Raw genomic sequence first — 26374 nt, 5'->3', positions numbered from 1 at the left:
ATTTATATTTTTATTTCATCCTTAAAAATGTCTACATACTGCATAATGTACATGAAATATTGGGCCAGTAATGCACACACATAATGTAGAAATAAATAAAGTGCAAAAATGTTTGGAGACCACTCTTTTTAAAGTTGGTACACTTTGATTTAGTACATTTTGTTCACATTTTGAGAAACCTGTGGGATAAACTTTCTTTTTCAAAAGGAATAAACTGAAATGCACAGCTAGATATAAAATGTTAGATTATTGTATTTGGACTGCTAACCTTTACAATAGTCATTATACACTAAAAATCACCATATAGTTCTATGAATACACTAAAATAATGTCATTTAATTTTTGCAAGTTGTAAAGATAATTATAGAGAATTTGAAAATGGAACATGAAAATAAAGTGAAGGAAAAATACCACAGAAGCAGGGCCTGCCCGGTGGCTCAGCGGTTAAGTATGCGTGCTCTGCTTCGGTAGCCCAGGGTTTGCCGGTTCGGATCCCAGGTGCAGACATGACACCACTTGGCAAGCCATGCTGTGGTAGGCATCCCACATATAAAAGTAGAGGAAGATGGGCATGGATGTTAGCTCAGGGCCAGTCTTCCTCAGCAAAAAGAGGGGGATTGGCAGCAGTTAGCTCAGGGCTAATCTTCCTCAAAAAAAAAAAAAAACCCACAGAAGCAACCATTTTTATCATTTTATGTATTTTCTTCTAATCTGACCTAACATCTGTTGCCAATCTTCCTCTTTTTTGTTGTTTTTTCTTGGCAAAGCCCCAGCACATAGCTGCCTATCCTGGCTGTAGGTCACCCCAGCTCTTCCATGTGGGATGCCACCACAGCACGGCTTGATGAGTGGTGTATAGGTCAGCACCCAGGATCCAAACCAGGGAATCCTGGGCCACTGAAGCAGAGTGCACGAACCTAACCGCATGGCCATGGGGCTGGCCCCTTCTAATCTTTTTTTACATAGATGAAATCATATGTATAGATAAATCCCCTGCATTTTTCACTTATTACAAAATATATAAATTCCTAAATATATAAAAATATTTTAATATATAAGATTCATAAATCATAAATATAAGTTTTCATGATTATATAACAGACCATTTTGACATTTGACACGTTCAATCATAAACATTGAAATGAAACTGATGTGCAGGAAGAATTGTGGTGCTGATGACATTTCTAGTAAATTCATCCCAGATCGTTTTATGAGACAAGACTTTCTTTAACCTGTGATTTAAATTGACATGATATTCTATAGTAGGAGGCTAACATTAATTAGATGTGTGTGCTTTTGTTGTGTGAAGATCTTATTTTACATCTATATTTCTGCTTCTATGATATATATTTTTGTATATGGCATATGTATATGTAAATATATAAAGAGAGATGGAGGGGCTGGGCCGGTGGCGCAGCAGTTAAGTGTGCATGTTCCGCTTCGGCGGCCCAGGCTTCGCTGGTTCAGATCCCGGGTGTGGACATGGCACTGCTTGGCAAGCCATGCTATGGTAGGTATCCCACATATAAAGTGGAGGAAGATGGGCACAGATGTTAGCCAAGGGCCAGTCTTCCTCAGCAAAAAGAGGAGGATTGGCAGGAGTTAGCTCAGGACTAATCTTCCTCAAAAAAAAAAGAGAGACACACACACACGCATACACATGCCAAAGAGAGATTCTTTAGGGTCTATTAGACCAGAGACATTTACCAAAGGAATCTCTTTCCAGGAGGTCTGAAGGCACAATGAATGTAACCATGGAGTCATTGCAACTATATTTCTCCCGCCAGTGCCCACAAGTTGTTGGCTAGATTTTCTATTAAAAAAACAAAGTAGCCTTCCTATGTGAGCAACATAAAGGAGAATGCATCAAAATTCAGGTAGGGGTGCAGGGTGAGGAAAGGCCAAAGTTATAGAAGAAATTAAGCCAACAAAGCCAGTGAAAGAAAATAAAGGCAGATATCTGAAACAAAGAGATGCTATCAACAGCAGTCATTGAAAAAATATGTCAAACAAAATAAGCAGCTTAAATTATAAAGAATAAAAGAGACTGAAAGCGCTCTTTGAAACATGAAACAACTATTTCCACCACTCTAATCCTTATTTAAGCCATGTATCTCTTTCTTTGGTCATTTGTCCTAAATTATTGAAAACAAATACTTGGCAAGAGACAGATGAAGTGAATTAATCTCTTAGCTTTCGGCTAATCCGAGATGAGGCTAGCTAGTTTATCAGCATTTAATGGATAAATCTTTGAATAGGTATGAGATTCAGTTAATATCTCAGCCCAGTTATTTTTAATATGCACGGCGACATAATCTTACTCTAATAAACATTAGGTTCTTTGAACAAGCATGACTTTACGAAAGTGTTTCTTAGGCAAAGACCATATGATTTCACCTGTATGTGGAAGGTAAACACACGGATAAGAAGAACAGATTAGTGGTTACCAGGAGGGAGGAGGGTAAGGGGAGGGCAAAAGGGGTAAAGGGCCACAAATGCACGTTGATGGATAAAAACTAGACTATTGGTAGTGAATACGATGCCCTCTATACAGAAACTGATATGTAACAATGTACACCTGAAATTGCACAATGTTATAAATCAATATGACCTCAATGAAATAATTTAAAAAATAAAAATTGTGTTTGTTTTCAATCCACTAGGAGCAAAACCATTGATGAGAGATATGACTAAAATTTTCATCCTTTACAATTTCTAACATATGTTTGGATATTGTAATAATATCCAAAAAATTCCAATTTGTGATACTCAACAAATGTGAAATACTAATAGGAAATCTTTAATTATGATTAACTCTCACAAGAATGTGACCGTAAATAGCAAAAAGGGTAAAAATAAAAAGAAGCCTTCACTTGCCGTGTTCTTTTGTTAATGGCATCAGCAATGTTTTCTAAAACTCTTTTAATAATAGATTCAGGATAATAAGAATATTGCAGTAATATCTGGACCTTTAGCTGAATATCTCTTTAAATTTATTGGCAAAAAAAGTATAAACATGGTATAATATAGACTTGCAGCAGTTTTTCTCAACTTAAAGGCACTTATCTAATCAATTCAATACAGAAAGTTCATTACACAGGCACCACACCCTTGCTCAACTCCAATTAAAAACATTATTCACTTATTAGTGTGGCAATAAAATATTCAAAATTTTTGTTTCCTTTATTTTTATAATATCCCTTTGTTCACCCTTTCTCCTTTTCATGAAAATGTCATGAGACACAGAGCAACAGTGATAAGGGAATCTGACCTAGGGTTCCTCTGGGCTGTAAGTTTCTAATCGTCCATGTATTTTATAGACAATAAAATTTAAGTTGTCTCTTTGTGTATCATGTACTTCATAACTGCCAATTTTAAATACTAACTTTAAACAAAACTGACTCAACAAGTTCATTTTACTCTCTAAACCAGTTTTTCTTCGGGTGAAGTGTTGAGTTCTTTTAAGATCTTTCCTGTCCAAATAAATTTTATTTCTTCGACCAAAAGATAGGAAACTAGCATAAGGGATGTGAGGAAATCAAAAACTTAAAAGCCACAATGACTACTTCAAAGAAAAAAAAAGAATTAGCAATTTTAGCACGTGGTAAAGGGAAGAGGATTAACAATAACAACTACAATTTATTAAATGTTTCCTATATGCCAGGCACTGTGTTAAGCTTTTTATATAAATAACCTCATTTATTCTTCACAAAATCCCTATGAGGTAAGCATTGTTACCTATTCCAAGATCATATAGCCAGCAGGTCACAGAGCTAGAAATTGAACCTACCTCTATTTGTCTCTAAAGCTTATCTCCCAACCACCATACACACTGCCTTCAACAACAACATGTATTGGAGATCAAATTCTGTAAACACAATCAAATGGCTCTGAGTGACATGGGAGGTAGAGGATAAGAGTTTAATAGGTTATAAGTCAAAATGGAAACTGAGAAGAAAATTGAGGAGGTGATGGACAAAACTGTCTCTAAATGAGCTCTGAAATCTAGTCAGAAATTCTTAGCACCTGTCTGGTATTGTGTGCAAAAATATCTGCTATAGAGAAAGTAAAGTAATTAGTGTATCAGCAAGCAATAAAGCCAAGAAAAAAGCTAGTGGTGTTGAAGTTGTGAAGCCATTATCAGGAAAATTTGTGAATCATTTTGCATAAACCGTAAAATGTTACATTATGTATTGTTGCAATACATGACTTTCTTGAGAAATTCTATTAATAGAGCTGATCTGTGAACTACAATTAGTTATAGTTATAATATAACTATATATTGTTGAGTACTTGCTAGACCCATGTACTGAAATGTTTCATATATCATAAGAAGGCTAGTAATTTCTGGGAGATGATTCCAAAGGTTAAGAATTTGAAACGTGAGTGCATATTGAGGATCTGAAGTTATTTTTGTGAGCAACAAATGCAAGATGCTGGACATGACAGGCCACTTTAGCATTGGTAGTGAACTGTGATAGTTATAGGATTTTTCTACTCAGTAGACATTTCCTCCTCATTTTCTTGTGAGGACTCCATTTTTTGTGGTTCAGATAGGGCTAGTTCCATATCCTTTCTCTACCAGGCATACACTTCCACATGCATCACCACCACCACCATCACCTGGGAGTAAACAGGTGGTGCAGACCTACTTAGGTACTGCACCCCTGTAGCAGCAGGAACTGGACATGAGGAGGGACCAAGCAGGGGTAATCAGTCCTCTTCGGGACATTTGCCAACAATGTTGAAGCAAAAGCACCCTTTTGTTGCTGGGATCATCAGCCACAAGGAAAATACAAGCCTAGAGCTGCAGATGGCCATCTTTGCCACCATTTGGAGAAAGCCTGTAAGAGAATAAAGCCAAAAACAACGAGAAGAAAATGCTGAGAGTGGGCGTGTGACAGCATTCCAATGACATTGTTTGAGACTCTGAATCCAGCTGTGGTTGAAGCTGGAAGCAATCTTGCATTTCCCAGTTACATAGACAATAGAAGTCCTTTCATGTTAAAAACAGTTTGAGTTGGGTTTCGGCCACTTGCAGATAAAAGAGAACTTTGACCATAGGTACACTATAAATGTATGCTGTAAATACATTAATATGCAGGTAATACTATAATCTCAGGTGCCTGCATATCAGGAGTCCATAAACTCTGGGAAAAAGTGCCAGAGCCTTTGCTTAGGCATAATGAAGCACAACTCCATCATGATGGCCCTAATTTTTTAAATTTTGTTTTGATTTCTTTTATTTTGAAATGTATTATGCATACAGAAGGCTACAAAATGTATATGCTCAATTTAGAAAATACTAATAAAGGGAACATCTATATACTCACCCCCAGATTAAGAAGTAGAAAATCTCTGGCACTTTGGAAGCCCACTTTTTGCCCCTCTCCCATCGCCTGAGAGGCAACCACTATATACTATTCTGGTTTGCATTTCTTTGGTCCCTATACAAATGAAATCATACCGTGTTTTTCTTCTGTGACCTGAATTTTTCCCTCAATATTTTGTTTTTGAGAATCATCTATGTTGATATGTAAAGTAGAAGTTAATTCATTTTCAGTGCTGCATAGACTATTCCATTGTGGGAACATTACAGCAATTTGTCTGTTTTACTGTTGAAGGACATTTGCGTTTCCCATTTTTTGCTATCACAAACAATGCTTCCATGAACATTCTTGGATGAGCTCCTAGGGCACATGTGCAAGAGATTCCCTGAGGTGTACCTAAGAGTAGAAATAGTGGGTTGTTGGGTATGCTTGTGTTCTTTTTTCCTAGAAAATACCAATTTATTTTCCGAAGTGGTTGTACCCACTTAGACTCCTACCAGCAATGTATCAGAGTTCTGATTGCTACACATATCTCTGGCCAGCACCTGCTATTAACCAACTTTAAATTTTTGCCAGTTTGCTTGTTTTGAAATCCTATCTCTGTTAAATTTCCATTTCCATGATTACTAAAGAAGTTGAGCATATTTTTATTATGGTTATGAGCCATTTGGTTTCTTCTTTTGTGAAATGCTTATTTGTGTCTTGCATCTATTTTTTGTATTAGTTTGTCTTATTCTTATTAATTCACAGTCTAATATTTATTCTGGATACTAATCTTTTGTGGGTTTTATGTGTCACAAATATCTTCTCAGCTTATTATTCTTTTTGGTATCTTTTTTTTTTTTTTTCCTGAGGAAGATTCGCCCTGAGCTAACATCTGTTGCCAATCTTCCTCTTTTTGTTTGTGAGCTGCCACCATAGCATGGCCACTGACAGACGAGTGATGTAGGTCTGCGTCTGGGAACCGAACCTAGGCCACGGAAGCAGAGCGCACCAAACTTAACCACTTGGCTACTGGGGCTGGCCCCTTTTTAGTGTCTTTTGAGAAACAAAAGTTCTTAATTTAAGTCTATTGAATGCATCCGTATTTTCTTCTATGGTTTGTGCTTTTTTTGTACTCAATTTAAGAAATCTTTCTTTACCTCTAATATTATAAAGATATTTTCCTACATATCATTTAAGAAGTTTGATAGTTTTGCCTTTCACATTTAGGTCTCAATCTCCCTGGAATTTTCTTTTGTTTATGGTATGAGGTAGTGATCCATTGCTTTCCCATAGAGATTAATAATGGCCTCAGCTTTATGTATTGAATGCCCATTCTTTCCTCCATCGTTATGCTTGAGGGTTGTTCCGTTTGTTTGTTTGGTCCTTGTTCTGCTTCACTGGTCTTGGTGTACAAGCACAAGTCCATGCCAATTGTACTTGGCCTTACTTATAATAATTCTAGAAGAAGACTTGTCATCTGGTAGGTCAAGTTGTCTGACTCTATGCTCATTCTTCAGGAGTGACTTGGCTATTCTTGGTCCTTTTTCTTGCATACAAATTTGTAATTAGTTATCAGGTTCCACTAAAAAAAACTATCTAGTTTTAAATTTTAATTGAATTGAATCTCCACATAAATTTGAGGAGAACTAAAACTATCAAATAGAGTCTTATCTAATAACGTGACGCATTTATTTATTTAGGGCTATAATGTCTTTCATAACATTTTATAATTTTCTTCATAAAGGGATTGTATATATTTTATTAAATTTATTCCTGGGTACTTTTGTTTTTTTCTGTTGCCAGTGAAAATAGCATCTTTAAAAAAATTGCATATTCCAGGGGCTGGCCCCGTGGCTGAGTGGTTAAGTTCTCGTGCTCCACTGCAGGCGGCCCAAGTTTTCATCAGTTCAAATCCTGGGTGCAGACATGGCACCGCTCATCGAGCCACGCTGAGGTGGCGTCCCACATACCACAACTAGAAGGACCCACAACTAAGAATACACAACTATGTACCTGGGGGCTTTGGGGAGAAAAAGGAAAAAATAAAATCTTAAAAAAAAATTACATATTCTGATGTTTGGTGTTGAATTGCAATTGACTTTTGTATATTTATTTTTATAAAATCTTGACAATTTCTGTTATTAATTTTAATAATTTATTTCTAGATTTTTTAAATGTACACAATTTTATCATCTACAAATAGTGACAGTTTTGTTTCTTCCATCCCCATCTTTTTCTTACTGAAGCAACTAGGATTTCCAATGTAAAGTTGAAGAGAAGTAGTAAAATGGAGATTTTTAACTTGTTCCTGATTGTAAAGGAAATGTCCAGTATTTCACTATTAAGTAAAATGTTTGGTATAGGTTTTTGGCAGATAACTTTTATCAGATTAAGGAAGTTCCATTGTATTCTTTTTTTTTTTTTTAAGATTGGCACCTGAGCTAACAACTGTCGCCAATCTTTTTTTTTTTCTGCTTTTTCTCCCCAAATCCCCCCAGTACATAGTTGTACACTTTAGTTGTGGGTCCTTGTTGTTGTAGCATGTAGCATGCCACCTCAGTGTGACCTGACGAGCTGTGCCATGTCTGCGCCAGGATCCAAACCAGAGAAACCCTGGGCCGCCAAAGCAGAGCATGTGAACTTAACTATTTGGCCATGGGGCCAACCCCGTATTCTTAATTTTTATGAAGATTTTTTTGTGAGTGGATGTTGAATTTTATTGAATGTTTATCCTTCATCTACTGAGATGATCATATGTTTTTCTCCTTAGAATCAATCATTAATGTGGTAAATTACATTAATCAATTGTCTACTATTAAATCACCTTTGTGCTCCTGGGATAAATCCAATGTGCTAGCATTTTTAACACACTATTGGATTTGATTTGCTCATGTTTTGTTTAAAATATCCACATCTCATTTCATGAGTGCAAGTAGCCAATAATTTTCCTTTCTTATACTGTCCTTTTCTGATTTTGGTTATCAAGGTTTTGTTAGTCTGAAATATTATTTCACAGAATGGTACATCTAGAAACTATATCAGCCCTGGAGTTCCTGAAATAATAAATAGTAAATTAAGTTATGGTGTATAGCCCCAAACATTCATTCAATCCATTTCTGTTAATATACTTAAAAACTCTTCAGGAGTGCCATTTATCTAGATGACAAGAGAGTTTCACATATTGGGGTATATAGGGTAACTCTTCTGATTCAAAACTGATTTGACTTGACTAAAAAAAGCCTGATTTGTTGCCTAACATGCATCTGGTTTAACCATGAAAATAAGAATGAATACTGCCCCCTTACAAAGCCCCAGTGAAACGCCCTATCGGAAATGCCCATATTAGTACTCCTAAAATAAGTTCCCTTTCCCAATTTCGGGGTCATGCTGACCTGCTAATTTGCAACTGAATACGTCTTTGAAACTTTGATGAATACGAATCCTGGGTGTGTTTAACGTATATTCTTTGTTCTAAAAAACTATAAGACTGTGCTGAAAACCCTGCTTCTCTGAATGCTTTCTTCCTTTCTGGGAAAGGCCTTCCCGGGTTATAATCCTCACTCTGGCTCAAGTAAAACTCACCTATCTCTCTTATCTATGGAACAGTTATTGGTTATTTTGCACTGACAAGAGGAATGTATACATTTGTAGATACAAATATTATTCCTCTGTAAATGGAGATATCTGAATTATGTAGAAGATGAACCAGTTAAAGAATGTAGGCAAGGCAGATATATTCAAAGTAGATGTTTTCACCTACACTACCATTCTTTACATTGTTATCTACTTGGAGTCCTACACAGAATATTTTCCTGGCTATGTACTATGTAGGGCAGTGCAGTAGAAGGAAAACAGTACTCCACCAATATCCAGCAGACTTAATTCTCATTCCAGCTCTGCTGCTTTCTAAATTGCCTCAACTACAAAATGGTGATAATAATTCATCACAGTACCATTTTAAGGGTCAAATGAAATGATATATATATGAAAATCAGTTTTATAGAAATGTACTATGTAAACTAGGAAGTAACATTATTTTTTTGATATTCTGGTATTCTTGATAACTCAGTATAAGAGTATTTCATTTAACTTCTTTTTCAATTAAATATATTTTTGGATGAAAATGCTCCTACTTTTGAAAATCTGAAGTGGCTGAAATTAGTTGTGATGGGTGATGCGGGGTCGGTGAGCCGAGGAGTCGAAAGAAAGATTTCTTAGACTCTCAAGATCTGGCAGTAGTGCTCTTTTATTTAGAGAATAGTGTGGAATAGCATGGGGACAGGACCCATGGGCAGTCAGAGCTTCTGCTGCCGCCACTTCTGCTGCCCCCGCTGGCATGGGGACAGGGCCCATGGGCAGGCAGAGCAGCTGCTGCTGCCCCCGCTGGCATGGGGACAGGACCCATGGGCAGGCAGAGCTGGTGCGTGGGGACAGGACCCACGGGCAGTCAGAGCTCCTGCTGCTGCCCTGAGTTGAGGGTTAGGGCTAATTTTTATAAGGCATGGGTACGTGACTTATTTTTACTGGAGAAAAGAAAAGATGATGTAAAAAGTCATTAAATGATTTCAGTGCAGATGGGGTCTGGTTATTGTGCGGTCATATAACTTTAGATACGAATCTGGCCATGTAGATCGGCATGTAGGTGAGGATGCCCTGGGCTTCTCTCCCTGGGGCGGTCCTAATTCATACCATAAAAAAGTCCACTGGGTCGTATAGTTTGGCATGTAGGCCAGGTCACCTTGGGCTTCTCTAGCTGGGGCAGCCTTAACCCACATCAATGGGGAGGAAGACATTTCCTCTATCCAATGTGGGTTCGTCTGGCCGGAGAATGAATTAAATTCACATGAGACAGAATAGCAAGAGAAAGTTAAACAAAGCTTTATGAGGAACCATGGCCCGGGGCCTTTCTTCCCGAAGGAAAAAAGGGCACCGAAGAAGTGGGGTGCACAGAGTGGTTATATACCCCCAAACAGGGTGTTTCACATGTGATTGAAATGTCCCTCCCACAATAGTCACAAGATTGCCCTATCGGCACAGCGCTTGATGGACACAGCAGGTAGTGGTCTGCTATCTCGGAGGGCGCAGCAGGAGACAAGTCTATTGTCTTGAGCTGGGTGGTCACAGGTGAGTGCAGCAATCAGTTCCTAGCCTAAGGAAAGATGCTTAAGCCTTAAAGAAATGCCAACGTTGGGAGAGGGAGGGAAGTCAGTTACAGGAGGTTACCAGACTAGCACAATAAAATGCAGATTTAAGTCCTTGCCTTTGGCATTGATTAAGAGTTTCTAGAGAGAAGGTCATCTCCTTTCTTCTTCCTGGTACAGAGAGGGAGGCACCTTTTACAGATAGAGATTTACCTTACAAATGTAAATGTGTCCTAACAAAGGGCAAGTTCCATTCCTCAGAGCCTCCTTCCCTTTCCCAGTTTATCAAAAGCAATCAGCCTCAAATAATCATGCCAAAGAGACATATGTTGGCCTGGCCAATTCCAGACCCCTACAGTTGCAAAATTAATGTAAAAAGATAGAAAAAATAGAAATCATGAAGTCAAAGGATTGTTCTGTTCTCCTCGGGTACTAAGTAGCAACGGTATGGATTTATAGCACTCATAATTTATACATGAAACTAAATAATTTTATTCATCAATCAGTCAAAACAATATGAAAAAGAAAAAGAAAAAAGCAATAGAGACCTGCTTTTGAAGTGATATCCCACTTCAAGATATTTACATGAACTTCTTTGTGGTGTTCAAGAAAAAATGTTCATGACACTTGTTAAAGACAGCAAGGAAGATTTCATTCAAGAGAGACCACTGCAGTTTCATTCAAGAGGGTTTTGAAGTAGGAGACAGAGAGTGGGCTCAACTCTGAATACAACAAGGACTAGTGGGGATTTATAGCCAAGGAGCAGGGTAGAAGTCTTTGCATGGAAAATTGCTAAGAGGAAATGTCAGAGGTAAGGGGGATTCTTACTAGATTGATTCAACAGATTCTTGCTGAAGGCAGGCCAGAGTGATAAGATATCAAGGATGCAGGATGAGGAGTTTGATCTGATATCGAGGGTAATCAGATCCCAAGGGTGGGGCTTTTCACAAAACTGACTCAGCAGGATTCTTGCTAAAACTGGACTAAGCAGCCCAGGACAGAGCCCAAGGTCAGGGCCTAGTTGAGAAGAGGGCTCAGGGAGCCTGATTTAGGCTCGCTCAAGGCGAGAATCTTTGTCAGTGGCTGTGGTATCTGTCTCTTGACTCCATGGTTAAAATATCAGCTTTTCCTAGCCTCACATTGAAAAAATCTAAGGTTGCTTCATGCCAACTCTCCTTGCTATTCTGACCTAGCAACATTAAAACTACAGTGTTCCGCCTACAGCTTCAAAGCCTACGATCTTCCAGTTGCAGTTGAGCTTTCAGAAACAATTTTAACATCTGGAAACCACTTCTATTCCTAGTGACTAGCCCAGGGCATTAAACTGTAATAAGAACAGCTTGGGAAACAATGGAATGACTATGCTCCAAATAAATTTTAAAATACTGTAGGCTTTGTTCTGATACAGGATTTGGGTGTGTCAGTGGATGACTATGCCTAAGTGTTGGGATTAAATAGGTTTGGGCTTGACATCCAAAGAATACTAATACTTTTACTTCTCAGTTGGAATCTGAGTATAAAGTAATGGCTCCTTATTTTATTTGACAATGTTGAACTTTATCGAAGGTTAAGAAATCCCCTCACCCTTTTGTGAAGATAGCTTAGTTTTGTGAAAATAACCAGCCTTCCCCCATGACAAGAGATTTTTCATATTGAGGTATATGGGGTAACTATTCAGGTTCAAAACTGATTTGGCTTAAACTAAAGAAGCCTGACTTATGGCCTATCAAACATACATTGTACATCCGCTTTAATCATTAAAGAATGTACTCTCTTAAGATAACAACGGATCCTTCCCCTCCCATGCCCTATTGGTAATGCCCTATTGGTAACATCTGTATTAGTCCCTTTCCTGACATCAGGGTCACGTTCACCTGCTAATTTGCAACTAAATACCTTTGAAACTTTGAAAATGTATCCTGGGTGTGTTTGATGTATATTCTTTGTTCTAAAAAGATATGAGTGTACTGAAAACCATACTTCTCAGGAACGCTTTCTTCCGTTCTGGAAAAGCCCTTCCCAGGTTTACTCTGGCTCAAGTAAAACTCACCTTATTTCTCTTATCTATAGAATAGTTACTGGGGGGGCCGGCCCTGTGGCCGAGTGGTTAAGTTCGCGTGCTCCACTGCGGGGGCCCAGGGTTTCGCCTGTTCGAATCCTGGGCATGGACATGGCACCGCTCATCAAGCCATGCTGAGGGAGCGTCCCACATGCCACAACTAGAAGGACCCACAACTAAAAATACACAACTATGTACCGGGGGTCTTTGGGGAGAAAAAGGAAAAAAATAAAATCTTAAAAAAAAAAAAAGAATAGTTATTGGTTATTTCGTGACAACACCCATATAACTTAGGTAAGAGCCTGCCTTGTTGACCTTTGACAGTGCCAGATATGGACCCTCCAAATTCCCGTTCCTTGTCACATAAATGACTAGCTGAACTATTTTGTCCCTACTGATTAATAGGAACAAACTATTAACCAAACTTTGGTTAAGCTTCTTTCCTTCCCCCAGGACCCTGAACTTTGGCCCACCCTGAGCCTGAGCCAGCATGCAGCCCTCCGAAGGGCAGCTCCCTGAGAAGAGGCTGGCCTCAGGGTAAGACATTTCTGATTTATTCTCCCATCACACCACCCTTTTATCCCACATTGCCTCACCTGGTTCTTTCTAGCCTTGTTCACTCCTCTCTGTAAAAGAAAACCTCTTTGCCCAACTCTTAAGATGCTTGCAGGTCTTGTGGTCACAGGGAGCTCCCTATTGCAACAGTCCCCCCTTCCCCTGAATTGTCCTTTCAAATTTGTTAAGCATAGTCTATCTTTGAATATGACATTTATTAAACTGATTTCACATAATTTCATCGTAGAGAGGCTTTCTGAATATCTTACGTCAGCCACCATGTTTCTTCCCATTGCCACTGCTCTTGTTCAGGTCCTTATTAACCTCATCCTTGCCCATCACTAACTGATCTCCTCAGCCTCCAATTTTATTTAATTTTTCATGTTGCTAGCAAATTAATGTTCCTGAAGATGACTACTTCAATCTCAGCATTCTTTTACGCTCTTTTTGCTCTTTTTTGCCTAAAAATAAAGTCCAAATTCCTTAGCATAACGTTGAAGTCTTTCCACACCAAGGTCTAACCTCATCTTTCTTCCCCCTTGAACTCTTTCAGCTGTTTCTAACACCTGCCTTGCCTTTCCCAGTCCCATTGTGTTTGCCCATTTTCTTTTCTTGTGCCTTGAATGTTTTCCTTCCCAAATTCCCCCCTCTGCATTTCCACCCAACAAATATGTTATTCCTTCCTTGTTTGGGAATTAATCTCTTCCATTATTATTCCCCTGACACTGTGTCTGTACCGCCACTAAAGCATTTAACACAGTTGTCTTTTATTACAGTAACTTGTCTACATTTTTTAGTCTCTCCTTCTAGATTATAAGCTTCTTGAGGGCAAGACTGTGTCTATTCCTCTGTGTATCTTCTCTAGCCCTTAGCCTAATGCCTTGCATTTGATAAGCACTCAATATTTGTTCTTTTAATTTAAATGAATGGAAAACTATTCCACTTCCTTTGTGGCTCCCTGTAACATTTTGTGTAATGTATGTTTATTATATCTTAATGACCAACTAAATATAATGTGAGAGTTCAGGACTCAGGAATCAATTGAATGTTGTTTACCGTAAGGCAGAAGATGGAATTTCCTAAATAACGATGGTAATAAGAAAAGAGCAAAGATTGAATCAGTAGTTTTAAGACTTTGGGGAGGCAATATAGCATAATGTCTTAAGAGTGTAGGTTCTGGTTTCAGCTCTACTTACTAGCTCTGTGACCCTGAGCGTATTCTTTAATGTTTCTATGTCTCAATTTTTCGTATGTAGAATGCAGCTAGAAAGAAGATCTACATTAGAGGGTGTGAGGATTAAGTTAGTTACCATCTGTAAAGCACATCAAATAGTACACATTGCATATAAGATCCAGTAAATGTTACCTTTATTATCAAAATTGGCTATCCGAAAAGGAAAAGATTCACTTTCTTGTGGCCTCTTAGTGATCATTTGAGTCAAATAATTCCAAAGAATTCATTACCAAATGGCTACTGGACACACTGGTTTGACTAGAACTTGTGGCATCTCTAAGGATCATCAGGTCTCAAAGATCTGTATGAGGACCAGACAGGGAATGACCTTTTATAACCCACGGCTGCGCAGGGAATGAGCCAAAGTCAAATCATCAAGTCCGTATATGTTTTAACGATCTCTACGCTTCAGTGTCTTTCCAGAGGAGTTCTGTAGGAATGGAATGGATTTCTAAAGCTCATTCATTCATATTTATTTATTCAGTTATTCAGTAAGCACCCAGGTGCTCGGGATATAGAAATCAAGGATACTGTTCCTGTCTTCAGCTAACTCACAGTCTACAGGAGGAGACAGTCTAGAAGGACTCAGCCAGGGGAAAAATGGAAGGAAGAGAGTTCAAGACAAGAGAAATAATATGAACCGACACGACACAGAGGTACGAAGGAACATGAAATATTCAGGGAACTTCACTTCAGAATGATTGAACAGAGAGTGAGGGTATCAGAGCAGGGGTAAGAGTGGGAGGCAGGGACAGGAAGAGGAAGGCCTTGTACGTGAGGCTTGAATAGCACCTGGCCCCCCTCACTGCCTGTTGAAGTCCCCTCAGCTTGCAGGTGTGGGGACCTGAAATTGGCCACACCAAGATATGTCTCTTTGGCATGATTATTTGAGGCTCATTGCTTTTGATAAACTGGGACAGGGAAGGAGGCTCTGAGGAATGGAACTTGCCCTTTGTTAGGACACGTTTACATTTGTAAGGTAAATCTATCTGTAAAAGGTGCCTCCCTCTCTGTACCAGGAAGAAGAAAGGCGATGACCTACTCTCCAAAAACTCTTAATCAATACCAAAGGCAAGGACTTAAAATCTGCATTTTATTGTGCTAGTCTGGTAACCTCCTGTAACTGACTTCCCTCCCCCTCCCAACGTTGGCATCTCCTTAAAGATTAAGCATCTTTCTTTAGGCTGGGAACCGATTGCGGTGCTCATCTGTGACCCCCCAGCCCGAGGCAACACACCTGCCACCCTGCGGCGCTCACTGAGACAGCAGACCTATCTGCCGTTTCCATCAAGCGCTGTGCTGACAGAGCAGCCTCGTGACTATTGTAAAAGGGACTTTTCAATCACATGTGAAACACTCTGTTTGGGGGCTATATAACCACTCTGTGCACCCCACTTCTTCGGTGCCCTTTCTTCCTTCGGGAAGAAAGGCTCTGGGCCATGGTTCCTCATAAAGCTTTGTTTAATTTTCTCTTGCTATTCTGTCTCATGTGAATTTAATTCGTTCTCCGGCCAGACGAACCCCCATTTGGGGAGAGGAAATGTCCTCCTCCCCTACACAGGCCTCATGGGGAGAGGGGAGAAGAAAACAAAACGCCACTGTGGTAGCCAAGCAGCCTCCGTGAAATCACAGTTCTGCATAAACTAGACCTCAATCACCTGTTTTTCTTCCTATGTCCCGAGAGACCTAAATTTAGTCCTTCGTGAATGGAAAGTAAAATTTTATTGGGAAGGCAATGGGGAAACACTGGAGGATTTTAAGCAGGGGGGAGTTGTGATCAAGTTTGCCTTCCAGAAAGTGGCGTGGAGAAGAGATTCGAGGGTGTGGCAAATGAAAGCAGAGGTACAAAGAGGACAATGCATTCTACTGAATACATTGAGTTTGAGATGATGGATGTTTGAATGGTGATGTTAAGATGATAGTAAGGGCCAGCCCCAGTGGCACAGTGGCTAAGTTCAGTGTGTTCTGTTTCGGCAGCCTGAGGCCCAGTTCCTGGGCACAGACCTATACCACTCTTCTGTCAGTGGCCATGCTGTGGTGACAGCCCACATACGAAAAGAGGAAAATTGGCAGCAGATGTTAGCTTAGGGCAAATCTTCCTCAGCAAAAAAAAAAAAAAAAAAAAAAAGGTGATAGGAAGATATCAGATTCAGTTCTTTAAATAAAATTTCCAAGGTATATTCTGACCTGAGCATACTCTCAGACCAATTTCATTTAGCTACGGCAATTATATGTTTGTGATTGTTAATTTACTTTATAGTTTAAAATTTTCTTATCTATATAATGTCATTTTAGCCGTTCCATAATCCTATAAGGTAGATGGGACTCTTATTCTTCCCATTTTGCAGTGGGGAGTTCTACCCCTGAAACTGTAAGTGATTTATTTGCCTAAGAGCATAGAGGAAGTCAGCAGCAGATCCAGGCCCCAAATCTAGCTCTTGTGAATCAAGATAGTGTTCTCTCCATAACAGTGAACTGCACGCATTTATAGTAACCTATCGACCCTTTATTCAGTGACTGTTTTGCTCTCAGCACGATGGCAGTGGAAATAAAGAACTGGTAGGTCAGCACGGGTCCCTGCCTCTGAGGGACAGCAGCACTGTCTGCGCGCAAAGCTGTAGATCAGCAACCAGACTTGGCTTATGGTTCTAATTCTGCCTCTAACGACCTGCATGATTATATTTTATTTGAAAATAATAGAAACCCACCTCAAATAAACTTACATAGAAAGAGGAATTTGTTGGCTCGTGTTGGTTCAGGAAGGATTGAACAGTCAAGCGTCAAGAAAGGCAGGGCTGCAGAGGTGGCCCTTAGGAACAACTGGAACGAGGGGCTCAGACCTTGTTAATGAGTCTTCGAAATCTTCTGTTTCCGCTGCTGTCTGTATGGCAGTTTCACTTTCTCTCACTGCTAACTAGCTTTCTGTGAAGGAGGAAATATGTCTACTATGTTTTCGAGTTTAGAAGTTAAAGCTTTAGCCATTGGAGAGAGATCACCGCAATCTCTCACTGCCCCAAAGTACAAAAATCTCAGGGAACTACTCCCTTGGCGCAGCAGAAGGTGGGTGCTCAACCTATGGTCACCAGAGAAGTCAATTCCACAGAGAGCCAGCAGGATTATCTCAGGTGGTCATTCTTGGGTACTATAGGAAAGCCATGGACCTCGAATGTGGAGCATGATGTGGTTAGCTAGAAGGAAGGAAAACCAGTGCTCCAGGCAGAGGAAGGAGGCTTTGAGTTAGTGATGTAGGTGGTCCATGAATGAAAGACAAGCCTGACTGGAGTGGGGGTTGCATCCTTGTTCCCACTGGAAATCCCACTGGATTGCTTAGGTAGGAAGTGATTGTGATGGACTTAAAAGGTAAACATAGAATTTGTTTTAGTTGAAGCAGCCATTATAGGTTTCTTGTATAGATTCAACTGTGACTCAGAAACTCTGCTTTATAACAAGCAAATCCTCAACCACTTCATAGAATGCTCCTTCCTTGTCAACTGAACTTGGCTTAGGGTTGTGACATTGGGAAGAAGAATGAGTGAGAGAATTCAGAGAAGGAAAACTCAAAAGACAACATCCAGTCATCTAATCTCCGAGCCTAGAAGAAGGATGATGGGACTTGATTGTGCCCTCAGTGACTATTTGAACATAAACATCTCGAAGGCAGGAGATGTGTCTTAATAACATTGCATCGCCAGGAATCTAGCACAGCTGGTGCTTAATTTACCAGATTCTTTTTTTTTTAAAGATTGGCACCTGAGAGCTAACATCTGTTGCCAATCTCCCTCTTTTTTTCTTCTTCTCCCCAGAGGCCCCCAGTACATAGTTGTATATTCTAGTTGTAGGTCCTTCTAGTTGTGCTATGTGGGACACCACCTCAACACAGCCTGATGAGTGGTTCCATGTCCATGCCCAGGATCCGAACCAGTGAAACCCTGGGCCGCTGAAGCGGAGCACGCAAACTTAATCTCTGGCCAAGGGGCCGGTCCCATTTACCAGATTGATAAATGGAATGACTCTCATAAAATGAAGATATTGATAAGATGGCTTCTAAACCCCTTCCAGGTCTACAATTCTATGAGTCCATTTCTAATCCTGATCTTAAAAGTCTTCAAAGTCCTCAAATATCCACACATAAAAAAAGATAGGTTTGTAAAAAGTTTAAGATGGTAAATTTCATGTCATCTATTTTTAAAGATTTTATTTTTTCTCTTTCTTACCAAAGCCCCCTGATACATAGTTGTATATTTTTAGTTGTGGGTCCTTCTAGTTGTGGCATGTGGGACGCCACCTCAGCATAACTTGATGAGCGGTGCCATGTCCGGGCCCAGGATTCGAACAGGTGAAATCCTAGGCCCCCAAATTGGAGCATGGGAACTTAACCACTCGGCCACAGGGCTGGCCCCCAATCATGTTATGTATTTTTGACTGCAATTTTAAAAATGAAAAAAAAAAGAGAGAGAGAGATGGGTTGTTTATTCTACAGTACTTTTGAAAATATTCATTCAAAAATATACCAAACACATTTTTATTTTATTTATTTATTTGTTTATTTTTGAGGAAGATTAGCTCTGAGCTAACATCTGCCACCAATCCTCCCCTCTTTGCTGAGGAAGACTGGCCCTGAGCTAACATCCATGCCCATCTTCCTCTACTTTATATGTAGGGCGCCTGCCACAGCATGGCTTTCCAAGCGGTGCCATGTCCACACCCAGGATCTGGGCTGGTGAACCCCAGGCCGCTGAACTGGGACGTGTGCACTTAACCACTGTGCCACCAGGCCAGCCCCTAAACACATTTTAAAAATATTTTTACCAAGGGCTAAAGCTTATAGAAAGCTTATGTTCTTTAGAAAATTAAATTAACCATTCTGATTAAGGAGAATTTATGCTAGCATGTTACAAACATCAAAATATCAGGGGCAAATCAGCACCTACCAAAATGTCTGGAATGGTGAATGGGCAGATGTGGTTGGAGATTTCAAGTCCTGAACCTGAAAAAACAATCTTCTGAGTTGGGTATACACCTGTATTTCCAACCATTTCTGGAAAGGAAAAGTCACGAATCAGATGTTAAGAATAAGAAAAGTGGAGTTGGAAAGAGAAATGTTAACAAAGGGGAAAACTTTTAGGAAGAAAAAAGTGGTTAAAAAAAAAGTACTACAGAGTTGGGGTAAAATAAAACTGCGTGTGAATGGTCTGTGTGGGAAGGAAAGAATTCCCCATCTCAGCCTTCGTGGGCTGGAAATAAAGTGGGTGAGAGGCCCTGTAGTTTGTTGCCAAAGATACTCTCAGACCCTTTTTCTGGCAGGTTTTTTCCTTAGACTCTTACTTTGGGAGAAGGTGATTGAAAGGTCAGGGCATAGAAAATGTAGAGGATAGAACACATTACCCATTAATTATAAAATTTTATCTATAATTATCACACATCTCATTTACATTTGTGCTATGATAGGCATCTTTTTGAGAATTCAGAGGAAATCCTATTCTTGAGAAATATAATAAAACTAATCAAAGATGCAGGATAAAATCATTAGGTGTATATGTAAAGAATTTAATAAACATAGATTTACTCTTTCAAAAATAACATTATAATGACAATTTATTGAGGCCCAAGTGCTATGTACTGACATCTACATGTCAAAAATATTCTAGTAATGGTAATAATTTATAGTAAATGGTTTGCAATATAGAAATTTTGTAGTTTAACAAGAAATTAAGTTGGATTCTAGGTAGGCAAAAGAAAATAAATTGATGATAATTAATACTCAGTTTAAAATGAATGTTATCATTTCATGTTAAGTAACATAGTGCCCCCCTCATTTTATTGAGATATAATTGACATAGAACATTGTATTAGTTTAAGGTGTACAACATAATGATTTTCTATATGTATATATTACAAAATGATTACCAAATTTTAGTTAACATCTATCACCTCACATAGTTACAATTTTTTTCCTGTGATGAGAACTTTTAAGATCTACTCTCTTAGCAACATTCAAATATACAATACAGTATACATAGTTTTGAACATAAATTAATTAGAAGGTGTACTTCTAAAGATAAATTTCTTTGACCTCACTGTAAAGGTAGCTCAATCAATGATTTACTCAACCCAACATGATAAAGTACAAACTTAATTTAAATTACTTTTCGAAGGTAAAATGACCAAGGCTAAGACTATATATTGTGTTTTATTAAAGTCCCATTAGAAATGGTGGCAATATTTTACCTTTACAGAACATGTATCTCAAAAAGTTTTCAATATTACATAAAGTTAAACTGAAGTACAGAGAAGGATATAACAAAATTTATTTAACACGTTAATTATAGAACAGGGATTAAGACATTTGGCTTTGCAGGCAAGACTCTGAATGACACCCACATAGTCATATCCTTACTTGGCAGCAGTATTTTTTCTTTCAAAAAAATGTTTATGCTTTGTTATAAAAATGCTTGCCACAGAATGTTTGTATTTGAATCTTTTTTTTTTTTAAAGATTTTATTTTTCCTTTTTCTCCCCAAAGCCCCCCGGTACATAGTTGTGCATTTTTAGTTGTGGGGCCTTCTAGTTGTGGTATGTGGGATGCCGCCTCAGCATGGCCTGGTGAGCTGTGCCATGTCCGCGCCCAGGACTCAAAATAGTGAAACTCTGGGCCGCCGAAGCGGAGCGTTTGAACTTAACCACTCAGGCATGGGGCTGACCCCTGAATCTTTTGATATGGTTAAATTTCTATTAAGTTTTAAGATATTCTGTTATGCAAAATTCAGAGCGAATGTAAATGGAATCCACCAGAAGTCCTATTCTGTTCATCACAGTGCTCTGATTTACAGCTAAGACCTTGTCTTCATCATTAACAGATTTATTGCACCAGCAGGACAGTGTCAGCGCCTTCAAGTTTTGTCAACTCGCATTGTTTTTCCTGTTAGCGCAGTCAGAGGCCAAACTCCCATCTCCCCATCATCCTTGTCTCTGCTACCTTTAAAGAGAATATTGCATTCTGACAAAATACCCCAGTGCTGAAGGAGTCATAATTTGGCTGTGGGACATAAAGATCTCCTTCTACTTTGTTTTACATATTTTCCTTTCTCTGCTATCCTTAGGCTACATAGTCCCCAGAATCTGAAATTCCTTGGTTGAATCTGAATAATTCCCTTATAAACAAATTATTTTGACAGAAAAGCATGTGTAAACTGCCTCACTGAGGCTGTTCCCACCTTCCTCTCCATAAACCAACTTGCTCCTTGTTTTCAAATGCCAGCTAATCATCTCTTTCACAGAACTATTCAGAGAGAACCCGGTGCTGCCCCCCTGCTTCCCCCACGGAGGGATTGCTCATGTCTCACTTCCTAGAGCTGTTTAGTATGCCTGGCTGTACATCTTTGAATATACTTGCATGTTTTCTCATGATTTGTCTCCCTCACCAGATTATAAATGCCTCAGTATTAGACACAATGTGTTCCAATCAGGGATGGACTAGTATTTGCCTGCAGACCTATGAATTCAAATGAAATGTATTAACTTTTTCATAGTTCCAAAATCCTGTTCAAATCTATCCCCTTCCTTCCAATTTTCAGAACCACAGTCCCGGTTCAGGCCCTCATTCTCTCCCACCTGATTACTGCAATCATCTTCTAATTATTTATCTGGTATCTGGTCTCTGGTCTCTGACCTCTGGCAATTCATCTTTGATTCTGTCAACTTAAAAAAGCAAATTTGCCTGTTACTTTACTCTCGAAATGAGTTTTTTTTTAAAAAATTTTTTTTTTGAGGAAGATTAGCCCTGAGCTAACTGCCAATTCTCTTTTCGCTGAGGAAGACTGGCCCTGAGCTAACATCCGTGCCCATCTTCCTCTACTTTATCTCTACTTTGTATGTGGGATGCCTGCCACAGCATGGTGTGCCAAGCGGTGCCATGTCCGCACCTGGGATCCGAACCGGTGAACCCCGGGCCACCAAAGCAGAACGTGCACACTTAACCACTGCGCCACCGGGCTGGCCCCCTCAAAGTGAGTTTATTTGGGAATAGTCAAAAGAATTGCAATTCAGATGTGCATGCCATGCGAAAGCATGGGCAAATCTCCAGGACAAAAGAGGGGAACTTGCTTTTATAGAGAAAAATGGGGAGTAGGAAGGGGCTGTTCTAAACAAAAATCCGTGCAGGGAAAGTAACAGTTCAGGGCAGCAGCAATTTCTCATTGGCTGAGCTGCAGTGTTAGTGTTTCTCATTGGCTGGGCTGTTGCTGGGTGAGGAGAGAAATCTTCCTTCAGTAGTAAAGCAGCTGTCCTTCCTGTGGGAGATGCAAGAGTTAGTCTCTTCCTGTTTGGAGTAATTGACCATGTATGTTGGTGTATGAGACCTGCTACAGGTCTTCCCTGCTCCAGTTTAGTTGAGGTTTCCCTTATTCATTTCACAGTTTCCTTCCTAGCTATCTCTAAAGCACAGTTCTGATGCTGTCACTCCCTAGCTTATAAAAGCCTTCCATGTCTCTCCACTGCCTACAAAATAAAAGAGCCAGCTTGACATTCAAGGCCTTTACAATCTGGTGCTATCTTTCCTTTCCAGCCTCATTCCAATCACTTACCCTTTCTACAGTGTATTCTATGAGCTATTCATTGACGTTCCTATCCCCTGTCTTTATTCATTTTCTCTCTTCCTAAGAGGGGCTTCCTCACCTATTAATATCTTCTTTATTACAATCCAGCTAAACAGGATCACCTCTTAAGACCTTTCCTGCTGTCCCTGGTCAACTTGTTTCTTCTCCTTTCCAGAGCATCTTCCATCTCTATTTTAGCACTTATCATCTGCTCTGTACTCTAGCTGTACCTAGAGTGGACCTATCTCTGTTTACCAGCTATACTGTGAGCAACTTGAGGGCAGGGATGATGGTTTATCCATCTTTCTATGGCTACAGCCTAGGTAGTGGACTGAGAGGAGGAGAATAACGCTCCCTGGGAAATGAAGAAAATATTTCTAATGACATAAGGGAGGGGAATTTTCCAGCTTGTTTCTTGGAAGAAGTGCAAATTATTTCATTATAGACATTCACCTTACCTGAAATAACTTCCTGGAATTGGAGTTCAAAGACTTTCTACTAGAAACTATTCTTTCTAGCAGTCAAGTTTGTAATTTGAGACACGGAAGTTAAATCTCTGAACCAGCCTTATCAAACTCAAAAATCTACACAGTGCATTCGGCCACCAATTACATTTCTTGTGTGCAAGCCTGTTAGCATTTATTAAAAGGAAATTCCACCTGTAAGTCAAGACTCGCTGGGGCTGGCTGTGGTGTAGTCGTTAAGTTCCAGCGCTCCTTCCAGCAACCCGCGTTTTGGAGCTTTGGATCCAAGGCTCGGACCTACACACTGCTCATCAGGCCATGCTATGGCAGCATCCCACATAACATAGAGGAATATGGGCACAGATGTTAGCTCAGCAACAGTCTTCCTCAGGCAAAAAAAGGAAGGTTGGCAACAGATGTTAGCTGAGGCCTAATCTTTCTCACACACACACACACACACACACACAAGAATAACTGTGATCTCTTAACTTACACCAAAATATTTGATCAATGACACAGTATTGTCCTCAGATCTACATCTGGTGTTGCCACCACTGGTGAATTGGCACCTGCCTTTCAGGACATCAACCGTCGGAGACGGCTCTTTCATTACTTGTGATTATTTGAGGGGAAAGATTGGGGCGCACGGTGGTGACTTCGCCTGCCTTCACCATTCACCATTTGAATCTAGGCCAGGAAGACGGGCGGGTGCTGGGCCGCTGGCACCGCGGAAGCTGGCCCCAGGACCGTGGCCTCTCCGAGGCAACGGTCGGCAGACGGGAGCCGGCAACATCAGCCTGCAGGGAACGAGGGCTGAAGCTGGGGAGCCCGGGCGCGCACCGTCCCGCCCGCGGGCCCGCGACGCCTGCTGCGCACGCAGACAGGCGAGCCCCCGGCAGCCGCCCGCCGAGCCCGCGCGCCCGGCCCCGCCGGAGGGCAGGCGCGGGGCGGGCCCCTCCCGGGCGGCCGTGGGGGCGGGGCGCGGGGCGCGCCGGCGCGTGGAGGCTGCGGGCGGCGTGCGCGCGCGGCGAGGGAGGGGCGCCGGGCGGGGGCTCGCGGCGGCCTGTGGCGCCGTCACCCCGCGGAGCCGAGCGCGTCGAGGAGGCGCCACTGCTGCCGCTGCTGCTGCTGCTGGTGCCGCCGGCCGGGCGCGCGGGGCCGGTTCGAAGCCGGCCCGCCCTCCCGCCGCCGTCGTCCGGTCCGCGGGCCGCGCGGTCCCGTTATCATGTCGCTGAGGCAGCGCCTGGCCCAGCTGGCCGTCTGTCTGCAGGAACCGCAGAAAGTGGCCCGTTTCCAGCGGCTGTGCGGGGTCGAAGCGCCGCCGAGCCGCCCCGCCGCCGGCCCGAGCGCTGCTGAGGAGGAGGCGGAGGCGCCCCTCGCCGGAGACGCCCGGCGTCGGGAACGGCAGCCGGGGGCGCCCGGAGGCCCCCAGCCGCCCGGGAGCGACCGCAATCAGTGCCCCGCCAAGCCGGGCGACCGCGGCGCCCCCAACGGCGTGCGGAACGCGCTGGCGAGCGAGCTGGGCCCGGCCCCGGCGCGGCGCGCGGCCGGCCTGCGCCGCAACTCGCTGACGGGCGAGGAGGGCGAGCTGGCCCACGTGAGCAACTGGCCGCTCTACTACCTGTTCTGCCTGGGCACCGAGCTGGGCAACGAACTCTTTTACATCCTCTTCTTCCCCTTCTGGATCTGGAACCTCGACGCCCTGGTGGGCCGGAGGCTCGTGGTCATCTGGGTGCTGGTCATGTACCTGGGCCAGTGCACCAAGGACATCATCCGCTGGCCGCGGCCCGCCTCCCCGCCCGTGGTCAAGTTGGAGGTCTTCTACAACTCCGAGTACAGCATGCCGTCCACCCACGCCATGTCGGGCACCGCCATCCCCATCGCCATGGTCCTGCTCACCTACGGCCGCTGGCAGGTGAGGTGCCCTCCCTCGGCCGGCTCAGCCCGGCGCAGTCCGCGGACTCGCGCTTCACAGTTGTTTGAATTTGGCCGTTCCCCTCCCGAACCTCCTTTTCCGGAGGCTTTCACGATGCCTGCCAGCAGGCCCGCTCTAGGTTTTTAAAAAATTAAAAAAAAAAAAAAGATCGGAAAAACCTAGAGAGTTTGCCCTCACACTATATTTTAGTAGTGCTGCCTTCCTTAGAACCCGAAGGAAACACTCTTCTTGGAGGAATACGTGATCTTGGGGCTTCGGTTGAGTTTTTCAACAGTTTTCATTCTTGTGATGCACAGAATATAATTGTGACTAATTACAGGGTCTTTATGATCATTGTCCGGAACTAAGACCCATTTTGACCTTACCCCCCAGACATTCTGTTTCAGGAGTAGGTGCAGTCATTAGCTTTACTCTGAGACACTGTTGATGAAAGTGTAGTGTGGTTCCAGAACGAACGTAATCGTTCCAGGCAATGAAGTAATGAATTTTACAGGAAAGCCACCCTTGATAGAAGTTAATGGAGCACAGCCTGAGTTGTTTTTAAGGGATGTGGTTGCTAATTTGCTGATAGACACAGTTATCTTCTGGATCACTGATCTGTAGTATCAGTTGTTGAGCTCTACAGCATTATTCTTGCATTAGCTTTAAAAATGCATGGTTTTAAAATTAGGGTTCTTGGTCAGACTAGTGGGTTTGTAAAAATGGTAAGTATGACAGCAGAATGACCCTGACACTCAGGAGTGAGATTTTAGTGGTAAACGTCTTATATTTTGCCTACTTCTTTTGGCCTCCCCCTTTTCGATGTTTCATGGTCCGTAAGTGTCACCTGGGTTTACAAACTAATTCTCTTTCATATGGAAGCAAAATTTATTCTTAGACTGCTGTCTTTTAAGTTATGGGGAGATTTGTTCATCCTGCAAATCAATCCCTTAATTTAAGAATAAAGGTAATAATTATGGAGAATCTAAGAAATCAGACTTGCTCCGGTTTTTTTCTGGTACAGCACAAAATCGTCTTACATTGAGAAATGCACATTCTGTGTAAAACTCCGTTATGATGAGCTTACTTATCGCAGA

The 26374-nt window shown here is 41.4% G+C and overlaps 1 protein-coding gene across 2 annotated transcripts in view; it reads left to right on the top strand.

Moving 5' to 3' along the window:
* The first annotated feature begins 24401 nt into the window (after window positions 1-24401).
* SGPP1 (sphingosine-1-phosphate phosphatase 1) overlaps window positions 24402-26374 on the top strand; it is a 40175-nt gene continuing 38202 nt past the window's right edge. The window contains exon 1 of one of the 2 annotated variants that reach the window (XM_014853725.3): window positions 24402-25277. In XM_014853725.3, the coding sequence (XP_014709211.2) occupies window positions 24588-25277 (690 nt within the window). In that variant the 5' untranslated portion in view covers window positions 24402-24587. The remainder of the gene's footprint in view (window positions 25278-26374) is intronic. The other variant, XM_044773720.2, reaches the window with a different exon arrangement.

This window comes from Equus asinus, chromosome 7, assembly GCF_041296235.1.
Source record: "Equus asinus isolate D_3611 breed Donkey chromosome 7, EquAss-T2T_v2, whole genome shotgun sequence".
Taxonomy (NCBI): Eukaryota; Metazoa; Chordata; class Mammalia; order Perissodactyla; family Equidae; genus Equus; species Equus asinus.
Note: the sequence above shows the minus strand (reverse complement) of the source record. Positions and strands in the feature narration are given on the sequence as shown.